General features: G+C 37.9%; 1 protein-coding gene across 1 annotated transcript in view; it reads right to left on the reverse strand.

Annotated features, from left to right (window-relative positions):
* Nucleotides 1–3538: 3538 nt before the first annotated feature.
* LOC140135888 (aldo-keto reductase family 1 member A1-like) overlaps nt 3539–16387 on the reverse strand; it is a 32976-nt gene continuing 20127 nt past the window's right edge. The window contains exons 3-8 of the mRNA XM_072157555.1: nt 13086–13240; nt 12308–12506; nt 9731–9930; nt 6985–7057; nt 6221–6304; nt 3539–3919 (exon numbers count right to left, since the gene is read on the reverse strand). Coding sequence (XP_072013656.1) covers nt 3827–3919; nt 6221–6304; nt 6985–7057; nt 9731–9930; nt 12308–12506; nt 13086–13240 — 804 coding nt within the window. The 3' untranslated portion in view covers nt 3539–3826. The remainder of the gene's footprint in view (nt 3920–6220; nt 6305–6984; nt 7058–9730; nt 9931–12307; nt 12507–13085; nt 13241–16387) is intronic.

A 16387-nucleotide genomic window follows, 5' to 3' on the forward strand; every position in this document is an offset into this window, starting at 1 on the left:
GTTTCTTTACATACCAAAATATATTTGATCAACTTTTCAGAAATAGGAGAAAAAGAGGGCAATGTGGGGCCTCTTTTTTGGGACACCCTGTATAACATAATGTGGCGATATTTTTGCTACATGAATCAATCTGCAAGAAATGTTTTGTACATAAACATTATGTAGTCAGAGGTTTCTAGTGGTATACAAATCTCAACTTATTTTTAGAAAAGTAGGGGGATGAGGCTGTGGATCACGAAATACCCTTTTAAAAGAGCATTTCATAATCCTGAAGTTAATTTTTTTATTACTTTTATTATCTCCAGGTACGAGCTGGTGATCGGTGATCGCGGAAAGTGGTGAGGTCTCCTCCCCTTCTATGCACCGACAAACCAATGGGTGAACTGTCTTGATGTCATGACCGTTGATCAGCCAATTGGGGTGATTGTTCATCACTTCTTCGTTTACGCTTGTGCACGTGGCACACAGTTCACGACCATGGAAGTAATAAAAAATTAACTTTAGCATATTCTTTTTATGGCATGATTCAAGAGATATCCACAAGAAAACCTTATTCCCAAAATTTCAGTCGATTCCCATTTCATGGGAGTGTAGATTGAAAATGGAGAAATTCACACTCCCTGTGTGGGAGATTAAGGTTATTTTTTTAAAATATATCTTCCATAGGGATTGTATATGATTTCAACTGAAATAGCCCATGTGTAAGTACAGGGTGTCCCTGAAATAGCTGTATTGTCGGAAAGTGAATTTTTTTGGGTATTTTAACGTATAAACCAAACATAAACATATAGCCGATGTGGTTGAGGAATATATCCGCTAATTTTGTAATTTTGACAACCTCATTTCCCATCCGTTCCACTGACTCAAATATCTTTCAATGACAATAGGCGCATCATGCGCTGCTTTCAATGACAATAGGCGCATCATGCACTGATGATGTGAAGTGATTAGCACACCAAGTACAGATCATTGATTAATATTTGAATCTGTGGAAAGGTTTAAAAATGAGGGAGTTTTGTATAATGATTATATGACAAGAAAGGTGTGGTCAATTGTTAAAATTCAATATATGTGATAACCGATTTATTCAGTTATGTTGAGTTCCGGGGGGGGGGGAGTACTCAAGTTTGGTTTTGGTAGGGACGTGCCGCTGAGATTTTGGAAGTGGACCCATAAATATACCAATTTTTCAAGAAATTTGGACCCATTGATATACCAAAAGTCAAAATGTTCGGCTGAATTTAACCAAAATTGTCTGTTTTACAAATTTTCCCAAAATGTTGGGCAAATTTTGAAAATTTTTGCTAGTTTAAGGAAAAAATGGGCTGTTTTTAGAAAAAAATAGAAAATTTTGAAAAAAGGACCCATTCATATACCAAAATAGGCTTTGAAAAAGGGGTCATTGATATACAAGAAGGCGAAAATGCTACCCATGTTTGCGGCATGTCCCGTATGGTCATTTGTACTGAGTACCCCGGGTTTGAGTTCTGGCACACAGTGTCGACGTCCTATACAATAAATATAAATTTAATACTCCGTTGGTGAGCGACGGGCGAGTGGTAGTGAGCGACAGGCGAGTGGTATTTCACTGAACGCAAGAAAAGGAGTTCTATCTGATGGCTAGCAATCGATCGCTTAGGTCGCTCAGTAGTCAACTACAAACTCAAAATGGAGCAATGTATTCAATTCGATTGAAATTGATTATTCTATTACTGACGTAGATAAAGAGAGTGATAGTGTGTCAATAATGTACATTGTATTGCACCTGGTTTTACATGCATTCCTTTATATAATTTTTTCTCAAAGAGTTGAATATTATCACAATTTTTACAGCGGATTTCAAATGTTTTACATCAAAATTGCAGTTAAACATATCCACAGCAAAATACCGGTCCTCACTAATTAGTTAATTTAATTTCCAGGTAGTTAATTTAAAGCGAAACCTGTGATTTACGTGACAACAAATAAAATTTTCTTACAATAGAAATATCATATGGGATACTGATATGGTAGGCCGCAACCGCCACAACGTGGAGCTGCTACGCGTAGCTGACTTTTTGCTCCATGGAGCCAAATTGACCAATCATGTTAGAGTTTTTCATTACTCGGAGGTAAAACTGACCAATCAAGTACGGCTTACTCATTACGTGAAGCGAATTTATTCATTGAGAATTTGCCAGACGAGCTTCACGTAGTTGCAAGATATCCTCGGTCACGAAAGTTATGATTCAAAAAGTAGTTTATGAAAAGTACGAACCGACTTATTATTAAGATGGACATGCACTCACAAGAAACTCATACAGTATTGTACACAACTATATATAGGCAGAGTGGTGGTAAACCATGCACACAATTCTGCGATCTGCAGTGTATCGCCGGGAGCTGATTTGTACATCTTGCTCGGCGTGGCCTGCGGAATTCGACCTTCAGCAAACCAGTTCGGATTTACTTTATATACCAGTAGTAGGCCATACATACTGTAGTTACGGTACTGCCCGTTTTCCTATACACAATACTCAGTGCGCTCACCATTGACGAGTGACCTAGTGTATGTTAGAAGTATTATGCCATCGCCTAGTTGACGTCACTGTGTAAAAAATAACCAGCCAATATTTAAAGTATTCTCTGATATTCTAGAAATTCTAGTTTTGTAACATTTCCTAAATTTTTAGCTAATTTAGGTGTTTGGAAATATTGGTACTTTTGTGTTTTAGGAAGGATATGTAAACGACAGATAACACCAAAAAAATATGAACAAATAATTTCTAAACCATGTTAAGTCTGCAAACCATTATGCTTCTCATTTTCAAGAACGCTGGTTAACAATAAGCAGACTATTGTCTCATTTCGTAAACAAAAGCCCAGACAGTATTGTTACCTTTCGTTAGCTTTATAATCATTCACCCAACTGAAACTATAATACCAGCTCATTGCTCATTGCACAGGTAAAACAGACACAAGTGCAGTGTGTATTTAACCAGAGAAGATCTGATGTAACATAGTTGAGCTGTTTTCATTGAGTGTTATCTTGGTTTAATAGCTTTTAATGGGGTTTAAGTCCTTCAAAGGTCGTGGTGAATTCTACTGTAGACATGACTGCATCATGATTATTTTAAAGTCAACAACATTCAACAATATGATCACCGTGATAGTATGACAGTATCAGTACCGTGGGTGTCAGTGATCCTGGCCTGACACAGTAGACAAACAAACAAACACGCCACACACATGACACATGCATGCAAGGTAACATTGACTATACACTAATCAAACAATGGTATTGATCCTGTACAACTGTTTGTGGTTTATTTACATTCGATTCATTTAAAATCCACATAGTAAACATTAATTTTGGCAAGAGTTTTCTCTCTCTGGAACGAGGATGCATCAACTGGCTCCACGTAATGAAAAGACCTAACATGATTGGTCAATTTAGCTCCGCGAAGCGAAAAGTAAGCTACGCGTAGCAGCTCTACGTTGTGGCGGTTACGGCCAGCCATATCTGATCATGCGAAAATCGTAAAAACATAGTGTGGCAGACTCTCAAAATCTCACATTGTATGCTTAGCCTGAGTCGCTCGGCCTATCTCGAATAAAATCACCATGCGTAGCTGTTGAAAAACGTGAGGATTCATCGTACTATCACGGCAATTTTTGACACGAAGATATAAGCACGCTGGTGGTGTGTGGCATTTAGTTTCCGACGATACAGTTCTTTCAGGGACACCCTGTATATTCTATTCTAAAAATGTTTACAACAATAGAGCAATCTTAATCTTTTAAAAAAATTTATAATATATTTGTATGTGATCCTTAATTATGAAATCTAGAATGGTTCATTAAAAGGATAGTACTGATGGTCCTTGTCTCTGGGTATAGGATGCCCATGATCATCTAGAAGAGGCTTGTTGTCAGGGCCCTGTAAAACAAAAACATCATGGTAAATTAAATGGTGATTTATAGTGCACAGGCATAATCCGACAAGCCTCAGCACACTTAACAGTAATTCACTGATTACTTTGCCCCAAGGTACACCTTATAAATAACCATCATTTCATTCAAAGACACAGATCTATATAGGTGCAGAACCTTAACCACCCTACATATAATCATCACAACCAGGATCAGCTCCACGAGTTTGGACAGGTAGACAGATATACAACTTATATGGTCTGCATGCCATAGGCTTCAACATAAAAATTTTGCGATATTTTTTCTTAAAGTATCAAGAGCTATCTTAAGAACAACTAAACCAATACTATGCTTATTTGTACTAATTTTTATGCATTTTATTCATGCTGATTCCAAATACAGTCATGAACATTTTGAATTCTGGAATTTTTTATTTAATAAAAAAACTGAAACTTGTTGTCTGCAATTGACACCTGCAGGGAGTAGTGATTCAAATGTGGGGTAGAAAGTGAACACCACATTGTAAAGCATGACGATGGACTCTTGTCAGAGGATGTTTAAAGACATTCCCATAACCCAATGGGGTTTCTGACCTTGGTATGTCTGCCTTTTGTACACATGTGGCACACTTGACCATACCTTGCATTGGAATTGTGTTCAAATATCTGGTGTTTTCATCCTTTTATTTCACATTCAAAACATTGAGACTTATGAATAAAATTAATGCAGTGGGACATTATGAATATTTTCTATATGAAAATCCAATTTAATTTAATAAGTCTCGACTATTTAAAACTTTTTAAAATTACCATTTTGTGTGTGTGGTAATGGGGACTTTGCTTTTAAAATTAGGTTATATTGATCAAATTTCCCAATCATAGTGCATTGTAGGAATGCCTTTAAGCCTCCTCTGGACTCTTGTCATGCAATTGAAATTAAAGCTCTGTGGTGAAACATAATTTCCCAAATTTTTGTTGGGCAGGTGGGGCAAGTTCAAATTTGTACTGCATATAATAGCATGATTCAAAGAGTTTTGTCACAGGTTGGTTCTCAATTTCCTCCGGCAAGAAATTTCATTTCATATAATTTCATTTTATTCGCCAGAAAACATATAAAATACATATATTGAACATTCAAAAGCACTACATCAAAAATACAATTAGATATTCAAAAACATTTATATAAGCCGCTTGAGTAAGTCCATCAGGACTGTTAGATATCATACTATTGGTAGGAGTGCCGCCAGCCTACCGCATCACCGATGACGTCCCCCGATCAGAAGATGAAAAGTCCAAAATGCAAGCGTTTTACTGCACCCGCAAAACAAAATTCACCAATAGTATTTTATAAACACTACATGTGGGAATTGAGTAACATGGCCTGTTGAGCAGATAGCATCAACCCCGCGGGAGGGTGGGTCGGAGCAGCAAAATGACAAAACAGGACGGAAAACAAGAGAACCCTGGCAGGGAAGACCAAATAGTGACATGGAGTCAACTTTTTAAGTGGCTCTCTACAAACACACAAACAACAAAAAGCGCTGAGAGACCCTCACCAAAGACGAAAGAGCTCCCGCCAGTATTTTTTAGTATGAATTTTCATGCTGAATATATCAGGTCGTATTGGGTTTGATGTGACAAAAGAAAAATGTGTCTGCCTCTTATATACCTCAGGTTGGGTTATATGCTGAGAGGAAGAAAAATTTTACTTCTCTTCAAGTTCCATTTTTATATAGAACCTTTCAATTTTAATGAATGAATGCTGATGGGAAGGGCCATACAAATGGCACCATGTAACATTGACTTATCATTTAATAGTAATTTAGATTTGTCAATTAATTAGACAATAAAGGTATTGTTTTTACCTCCTGGAGTGCATCAATCGTCTGATATAACACAGGCGATATCATTATTTTAATATGCTAAAAATAATGATGTCGCGTATTATCTGAGACGATAGATGCACAAAAGCGACTAAAAACAATACCTTTATCTCATTCTTAAACACTTCAATTCAAATTTATTGATCATAAGTATACCAATCATATTAATCACAAGTATACCAAATTTAATCAAATTAAATCCTTCATTTTACAAGACATTACCTAGAGCCTAAAATCGTCAGTCCCGTTGTTGCTATGCACCTCCGATTCGGTCAAATAGCGCTTAATTACGAGTAATGCGTCGACATGCATATGCTAAAGTGTGTGTATCGTTTCATATCACACGACTGAGAACCAATAAGATTGCAGGAACTTTCTTAAGTGTTTAAGAATGATAATTATTTCTCCCATCCCAATCCCTGGTACCTTAGCTGGTGGTATTCCCATCCTATGTGTCTTTAGAGAGGATATCTGACGTATATCATCTTCAGACAGTGAGAAATCAAATATCTGTAACAAAGAAGAAGAATGAAAAACATTAGGAAAAAAACTATTTGTCTTTGCATTTTAAGTTAACCAGGGTTGGAACAATTTAAATCAATTGATTTAAGTCACTGATTAGAGGTTACTAACTGCGGATCAGTTATTTGGAGGGCATTGTAAAAAATCTAAACATTTTGCTTTTGGAACCGAAGAATATCCCCGAGGGATATTCCGAGGTCTAAAGCAAAATGTTTATATTTTTCACAATGCCCGACATATAAAACCGATGCAAAGTTATTAACCTCATTCATAACCGTCACTTTCATCTCTTCACTTTACAAAATAACACACAATTTTCCTCAAAAATATATGTTTTGCCTTTCCGAAAATCGATCAGGCTAAAACAGGACAACCAATAACAAAAGTGTGAATCACAATCTGTGCAAATATGGTAACATGCAATCCAAATAAAATATGGCAGCCATCGCGCTGTTGACCCACAACACGGCGTGCGGACGTTACTAATATTTACGCTGATGGCGCGGAGGTCCACTGTTGCTTATTGTTCAGCGTTTGTGTTTTGTGAAATAAATAAAAATGATTGGGATCGCATGTATCGCGTATATTAATGAGGTTATGAATTTAAATCAAAATATTTTCTTTTTAAATCACTTATTTAATTCAACTGTTTTCATTTTTGACCATACCTGTGCATTTTCCTCTATCCATTTTGGTGTGACACTCTTTGGTATTGTGACTACTCCTCTCTGTACTTGAAATCTAAAGAGGAAAACAAATCAAAATTCTTGTGTTAAGTTTTTTGTTTGTTTAACAATTATGCCAAGGTGATTTACATGGAATAAACAATGAAAATTGCATTAACAGTGCAGGATTTACTTTAACACACAAATCACACATGTACAAATGCAAAGCAAAAGTTCAATGCGTACAAAATCTTTAAAATGTATGTGTTTATATATTCAATGATTTAGAACATAGAAATACATAATTATAAAAATATATATATGTGACCATCCACCACAACTGAGCCCGGATGTCTCCAGTGCCACTATTGAGATATGCTCCATTGAACTTAACAATAAACAATAGGAAACAAAGGATTTATTGACTGTTTTATTGATTTTCACTACTTAAATGTCAAGTACTATGAGACATGATATACATCATTTTAAAGCTAATTTCAAGCAGAATATTTTGGTTGAATATCTCAAAAATGATGATTGGTGACTTCAGGGCTCAGTTGTGCTGGATGGTCACATATTTTGATATAGAAAAACCCATTTGGTAGTGCTAAGGATGAAACAATGAAATATACCCTTCCCTAATATGAAAATGAACCATGAGATTAAGGTCCCCGGCCCCCCCCAAAAAAAAAAAAAATTAGATTCTTGAGCATCCTGGGCAATGTTTTATACCCTTTCAGATGAAATATTCACAACTGAAAGGGTAAACTGAACCATACAGTACACCTATCTATAATGTTAGACACATGAACGGGGATAATGCGACATGGGTGTGTATCTTGTCGAGCCTGTATGTGTATTCGCATGATTAGGCACTAGCATCACATGGGATACTTGCTGTTGCTATGTGCACTGAGGTTTTTTAATGTATGGTTTGGTTTATGATATATTTCCCTTATTACTAGTACCATATTCATTCCATTAACCGCCCAGGGCGCTTAACAAAGTCAATTTGGGTGGACGCTTATTTTTTATATTGTTTACGTAATTACCTATGTAAAAAATGGCCCATAAGAGGCCCTGTGTATACACAAGTAGTTGCATTCATGGAACCGCACATAATGATAAAGGATCATCGTGTGTATGGGTGGGCGCTTATAGGGCATGGGCAGTTAATGGAATGAATACGGTACCCATTTATTTGAAACCAAGCTCTTTTGAATTGATAAACTGATCAAGTGAACTGGTGCACTAGTTGGTTGGATTTCAGCATGACATAACATTTACACATAAACACACTAAAAAAGGTTTTTTTTTAATGATTTTTAAATAAAATATTAAATTATTTAGTATGCAAATAACCTATTTCCATGTCACACAAAACTTGTGCAGCTATCGGGAACTAACCTTTTGTTATGATAAGTAGCCTTCTGGAATAAAGCAGTAGCTCCGAAGGCTTGTGGATGCAAGCCGCAGGCTACCACTGAATAATATAGTCGTGAGCGCAGGTCGCACAGCGATATTTCATCTATTGACCACGTACCAAATTATAATTTCTCTACTGGACTCGAACCCAAGACTGCATTGTACTTTATTTCAAGGTTGTACCAAGCACGGCCAGAGCATGTTCAAGAGACAATACCAGGCATTTATCATGAGGGCTACCATGCTGGTTTCATGAATACTCGGATTTACTCTTTTGTTCATATTTCTAACAGAGTATATTCTTGTGACGAGTTTATAAAAACTTTAGAGTTTAACTGATACCATAGGTATATTTACATTCCATGCTAGAAACTGAAACTCGCTTCTATTAACCTCTACTTGTTCAAGTATGTCTGTGTACTGTAATACATCCGAACGCATGCCGAGGCATGGAATATGTAGTAAAAGGCAGGTCTGATAAAATCCGAAGATATGACCAAATTGATGGTTGAAGGCGGAAAAATCCGCTAAAAGGCGGAAGATGCCATATGCATGTATGTGTGCATTGTACTTGCAAACCTTAGAAAACTTCCAAAATTCTCAACAAAACTCAAAAAATATTGTAAAATTGGAATACAAAATGTCATCATCATATTGGCCTTTGATGAAAATTGTGTCAAAATAGCCCTTCGGACTTTGCTTCAATCTATTCAAATATCAACCCATTTATTTTCTACAATACAGTATGAATTCTTGGGATATGAGAGTTGTAAAATGATCTTCTACATGAAAGGTTTTGTTTTGATAGTGGTTGTACGGATAGTTTTGCATAGTTCAGTTACTCGGGATGTTTCGGAAACGCCTAAAAATATCGCCGTCAAACATATCTATATATCAAGAGATGGCGCTATTTTATGGGTAGGGAAATATCGCTGTGGGTCGTGAGACGTAAGTTAAAACTTTCTTATACTATAGCCATCCTAATTTTGACCTAAATTAACAATGAAATACATAGTCTGATGTATGCTATCTACTGAAGATAGCAATATCAGAATATTCTCATGGGCGCAATTCTAGAATCTAGTAAATGATGTTGTTTATCATATCATACATGGAATAAATCACAGCTCCTGGGCGGCATACTTGATTGTAAAACATAACCTATCGCTATTGGGTAGGAAAAAACGGCTTCCTTGTACTTGCCTACCAAGAGCTCACATTAGAGGTTTTCTTTTAAACATGTTCAAGGGCCAATCAACATAGGAGGTTTTTTTCTGCCCAATGACATATATAATAATTAGAAACAAACTACCCTTATACCAACCTTAATGCTATTTGTGCAACAGACTTGTTGTGCTTTTTGGCGATATCCATCAACTTTGGGTCTCCAAATAGATCAGGATCACAGGCATACCTCCATGCTCTGTCTCCACAACACAGGGGACTATAAGCAGTGAGAACTATGCCATGCGAGTGACAGAAATCTATCAGCTTCTCTTGACGAAAGAATGGATTACACTCAACCTTGAACATGTGATGAAGTAAAGCAAAGAAAAACTACATTAATGACATTAAAGGCCTATTCAGTAATTTGCTAATACGGAGGATCGTAAAAATCATCAAAATTTGGCTTTTGGCCCCTTTGTTAGTGTTATAAATATGTTAACATAGCCTGCTAGTGGTTAAGCCAAAAGCTGTGACAGTATTAAAGACAAAATAAGACATTTTACATGAATCTGTAATTTCTCTACTTGAATAGAGAAATTAGCTACATGTATTTGAATGGGGCATTTGTCAAAATTGTTGTTTGCCTCATGTTTTCACCAAATTTCTCCTTTCAAAAATACCTTTTGATGGCATCTTTCCAAAAGCAATTTATACACAATTTTATTCATTTTTTTTTTTACATTTTCAGTGGGATCACTGAATGGGCCTTTAATTGCCAAATAAATTGATGACAAAGTCATGAATTTAGATTATAAGCACTTCTGCCTAAAAGTTTATAGCAGAGTCAGAGAATATCTCTATAAGATAAGATTTTACACAATTATTACCAATTAAGGAATACTGTGCCAGCTAGGCTGTAAGGAAATATTGCAGCGAAAAACTGTGAGTTGGAAGTTTATTTATAACATTCGGCCGAAGTCAGGCAAAGCCCAATATAGTGCTCAGAGGCTACTAAATTCAAGGGATGCCGACCGGACTTTACGGGACGGGGATATAGGAAGAGGTCCGATTTTAGATACAGGAGGAAAACCGGAGAACCAGGACAAAAACCTGTGAAGACGAGCATGGATCGGCCACCAAACTCACATGTGGCACCGCAGGGAACTGAACCACAGCCGCAGTGGTGAGAAGCGAGTAAGAAGACCACTACACTAAAAATTGTTGGGACTGCATGAGTGTCGTGTTCACTCAAGCAACTGACAAGCCTACTCAAAGCAAAAATTATGTACCTGAAGAGAAATATAGACCAATTTTTGCAGCAATTCACTCGTGCATAATACATTCCTATACCGTTTGCACAGTCATCTCAAAACGAGATTATACCCACAAAGTGTGTGTTGTGTTTGCGTGTCAAACCTGTGCTTTAATTACCGAGTACGCTTTGCAAAAGCCTTCTGGCACATAGCTAAAAAAGGGTGAGAAATAAAAATGCACTTTTTGCGCATGCATTTGCAGGGAGAACCTCATTTTGGTAGCAAGATGACAGATCCAGACAAAAGTAAACCCATGCATATATATCCATGACAATCATACACACAGCAGCCATTATATGGCATGATCAAGGGCAATGAATTAGATGTCAGTAATATTGTCACACGGTAGACTGTAAAATCGCACCAGCCAAATTTGCACGCTACGTAGAGCCTGAAAAAAAGATCCAGCGAACCACAAATTGACACACGTATGGGCGCTGCCATGGGGTGCTAATGGGGTGCTGGGGTGCTAATGAACGCCTCGCCAGCACAAGTCCAACGCGATGTCCAACGCGATCAATAACGCGTATAGGGCGCAATCCCCGCGCATACAAGTGCGCCTACGCAGCCGGTAGTTCCTGGATACGCGATTACTGGGTCAATGGCCGCTTCCACGCAGTAACATACTTCTGAACTGAGTGTCAGGGCCCTGATATTGTTATTATAATATTGACAAAAACAGTATTCAAATTCTTTTGCTTTGTATTGTTTTCAGCTATTGATAAATTCCTCATAAGGCCAAAAAAAATAATTGTTTGTTTGTCCTCCACAGCTTTGAAAGAGGAGGTGCGGGTGGCGGATTTTTTTTTTTTTTTTTTTTCGGATTTGGCTTATTGCTGGACCTAGCTAGAGCTAAAAGCTACTATCATTCATGGTGACTTAAAAAAAACCAACATTTTGCTTCTTTAATATGCAAATTAATAGTTTGTGTTCATGTCATAGTCTTTTAATGATTTCAAAATGGATATAAATCCAATGTATTTTGAAGACATTTGAAATAATAATAATTGACTATGACATGAACACAAATTATAACTTTGCATACAAATGTATAGAAGACACAAAATGATTTTTGGGGGGCTTTTTATTTTCAACTATGAACGATCCTAGCATTTTTTAGCTCTAGCTAGGTCCAGAGATACTCCAAATCTGAAAAAAAAAATGAATTTTTTATTTATTAAAAAAAAAAAAAATGAAAAAAAAAATATTGGTCAGGTCTTAAACTGAGGAGCGGGCGGTGGAGGACAAACAAACAACTTATTTTTTTGGCCCTAACTTGGTAACTAGATGTCCAATTTTGATGGGGTTTGCATCATAGTGTAGTATTTCCGTTTCCGTTGATCATGTCACATATGTCTACCTGCCGCTAAGCGATAAAATGTACAACATGTGCAAGTGTATCAAGGTACTAATCGTCATACCTGTAATACAGCAGGTTTAATCCTGGCCTTGTCTATGACATCCAACACTTGCTTATGATTGAAGTTAGATAGCCCAATAGCTTTACACAGACTTTGATCTACCAGGCCTTCCATAGCCTTCCAAGTGTCACAATAATGAACATCAGAATAAATTATGGTTCCGTCTGGATTCTTGGGCATCATTTGACCATCTTTCTTCCTGAAAGATATACACGTACCGTATTCATTCCATTAACCGCCCAGGGCGCCTAACAGTCATTTTGGGTGAGTGCTTATATTTTACATTGTTTAGGCCTACAATACGTAAAAAAGGGCCCAAAATATTCATCCATTACCATCGGTGTGTTGTGTTTCAGACCATGATTTGGATTTACACAGGCAGTTAATCCATCACAGTTTGCTTCAGTCAATGGATGGGCACATATTGGGGCATGGGCGGTTAATGGAACGAATACGGTAATGACATTCAGACAACAGTTAACTGAATGAAAATTTTGTTAGTGTTAACCAGTAATCATTAGGCTACAATGCCGTACATGCTCTGCATACTGGCCATAGGCTTCAACATAAAATGTCCAGGTTTTGAAATATTCTCTCAAAATATCAAGAGCTATCACAAGAACCATTGAACCAATACTGGGCTTGTTTGTACTCATTTTTATGCATTTTCCAAATTGGGGTATCAAAATGGACAAAAATGTTTACAAAAATTGGGAGCGTCCCTCTAAAATAGGGAAGGTTGGCATCACTGCTCTGAATGCACTACACAACTACTTACGCAAATGCATATGGGTTATGTATAAGATACAAATCCAGGTAGTCAAGCTGCAGGTCAGCAAGAGATTTCTTCAGTGCTGGGAGTACATCGTCTGGGTCATGCATTGTGTCCCAAAGTTTGGATGTGATGAATACTTCACTCCTTTTTATGCCTGTCTAAAAATATAAAGCAAAGAAATGGAACTTGAAATGAAAAGCATACAGAAAAGGTACTCACTTAAAACATGACCTGGGGAGTGGGGTATTATTGGAGACTGAATTAAAAAGACTAGTTTGCGTTTGATGATCAACTCCCCACAGCCTGTGTTTGGTTAGTAGCACGTAATAAAAGAAATATTGATTCATCTGGTGCCTTCATTGGAAAAAAGGAATCGTGAAAAATGGTGAAAATTACAGTACTTTTACAAGGCAAAACGCAACTTTTACAAGCATTATATTGTTGACATGATGGATGCCTTCAGGAAATAAATCTTCTTATCAATAAGACCTAACTTTTGAAACAGGGCTGTCAACCAATTGTGTGAGCCGCACACATTCGGTCAATTTCTTCCGGTCTCACACCAAAGTAGTAGAGTACCGGTACCGGTAGTATAATCTCATGCCTATCTCACGAAGAGAGTTGCCAAATGAGTAAAATCTCACGCATCGTAAAAATAATTTATTGTCCTCTGCCACCCCACCCCACCCCATGTAAACATGAAGTGCCCCATCCACAAAAGTGTAAAGGGTTTTGAGCAAACCATCGATAAACAATATATGCCAGTAAACCTCCTAATTTGTGTCTCAACCCCATTAGCTCAGTTGATAAAGCGCCGTACTTTGGTACAATTTCATGTTTTCAAAAGTGCTTGATAGTAAGCACAATTATGCTAACAATGGGGTTTTTACGATATAGTAATCACAGAAACCTTTATAACGCTCTAGCTCGATGATGCAAATTATCGCTCAATTTCAGGCTCTTGCTGAAAAATGCCACAATTTGTCTTCCATGCATGATAAACCAAGATGGCATATTTACCATAGCAATTAGCATCACACAAATCAATCATTGGTATATACTTCTTGAGTACAGGGGTATAATCTGGTTCCCGCTTATTTTCAAATTACGCATATCCTGTTATTGATTTTAAGTGTCACATGTATGTGGACCAGTGTAACATCAACATTTTTAACTCAATAACCATCGAGTTCAGGTCCCATAACTATTTACATGAGGACCTGTAAATTTCAAACCTGAGAGCCTTTCAATAATGACACTTAAAGGAATATTTCGTGATCCAAGCATCCTCTTTTTATGACATTTTTCAGTAGATATCCACGAAAAAAAGCTTATTCCCAAAACTTCATCGTTGATTTCGATTTTGCATTTGCGAGTTACATGATTATGTGTATTACACTGATCCATAGACAATGTGTTGTATTTTGTTCTGGTATACCAGAATGAAATTCAAATTTCATGATATCTTTGCCAAACGAATTATTCTGCAAGAAATTTTTTGTACATAAACATTATGTAGCCAGAGATTTCCAGTGATATAAAAATCTCAACTTCTTTTGAGAAAAGTGGGGGGATGATGCTGTGGATCATGAAATGCCCTTTTAAATATGTTCTGCTGGGCCTATTACCAGGACCCATTCAATTCTGAACACATTTTAAAAGCCCTGTTTTCTCTTAATTAGAGCAGAGCTGAATTTTGTCATATTTTCCCCATTTTTTAATCTCCCACACATGGGGTGTAGATTTCAATTAGAGTCATCCCATTCAGGTAACCCCATTTGCAATTCACACTCTCTGAGTGGAAGATAAAGATCCGCATGTCTTCCATAGGGGGCACCATTACAGATTCAACAACACACTAACCCATGGGTAGTGCTAACTTGCACACACTCATTCTATTAGCTTTTGATGCAAACAATTACCATCATTTAAACCCTTTGTTTTGGATTCATAGTTTCACAAAATTTCAAATTTTTGACTCTTTGTTTGAAAACCTAGCGCTTTCCCCAGTGGCAGCACCAGGAATTTTTTCAGGGGGCATTGGGGAGCAAAGTGAATTTCAGGGGGGGGGTCAAAATTGACCAATTTTGTGCAAAATTGCCTCAAGAAGTGGAAATTTACGTAATTTTGAGGATTTTTGCCTCAAAAGTGGGGGGGGGGGCAAACTGGGGGCAAACTGGGGGCAATAACAAATATTGCCCCTTGTAGCGCTGCCACTGGCTATCCCTGCACTAACCAATGTTAAGGCTTCCTTCAGCGCCTCCCTAACATGGCATTTATTCCCATACACACTGACTAACCAATGTTAAGGCTTCCTTCAGCACCTCCCTAACATGGCATTCATTCCCATACACACTGACTAACCAATGCTAAGGCCTCCTTCAGTGCCTCCCCGACATGGCATTCATTCCCATACACACTGACTAACCAATGCTAAGGCTTCCTTCAGTGCCTCCCCGACATGGCATTCATTCCCATACACACTGACTAACCAATGCTAAGGCTTCCTTCAGTGCCTCCACGACATGGCATTCATTTCCATACACACTGACTAACCAATGCTAAGGCTTCCTTCAGTGCCTCCCCGACATGGCATTCATTCCCATACACACTGACTAACCAATGCTAAGGCTTCCTTCAGTGCCTCCCCGACATGGCATTCATTCCCATACACACTGACTAACCAATGCTAAGGCTTCCTTCAGTGCCTCCCGACATGGCATTCATTCCCATATACACTGACTAACCAATGCTAAGGCTTCCTTCAGTGCCTCCCGACATGGCATTCATTCCCATACACACTGACTAACCAATGCTAAGGCTTCCTTCAGTGCCTCCCCGACATGGCATTCATTCCCATACACACTGACTAACCAATGCTAAGGCGTGCTTCAGTGCCTCCCGACATGGCATTCATTCCCATACACACTGATTAACCAATGCTAAGGCTTCCTTCAGTGCCTCCCCGACATGGCATTCATTCCCATACACACTGACTAACCAATGCTAAGGCTTCCTTCAGTGCCTCCCGACATGGCATTCATTCCCATACACACTGACTAACCAATGCTAAGGCTTCCTTCAGTGCCTCCCCGACATGGCATTCATTCCCATACACACTGACTAACCAATGCTAAGGCTTCCTTCAGTGTCTCCCCGACATGGCATTCATTCCCATACACACTGACTAACCAATGCTAAGGCGTCCTTCAGTGCCTCCCCGACATGGCATTCATTCCCATACACACTAACCAATGTTAAGGCTTCCTTCAGTGCCTCCCCGACATGGCATTCATTCCCATACA

This window comes from Amphiura filiformis, chromosome 2, assembly GCF_039555335.1.
Source record: "Amphiura filiformis chromosome 2, Afil_fr2py, whole genome shotgun sequence".
NCBI lineage: Eukaryota > Metazoa > Echinodermata > Ophiuroidea > Amphilepidida > Amphiuridae > Amphiura > Amphiura filiformis.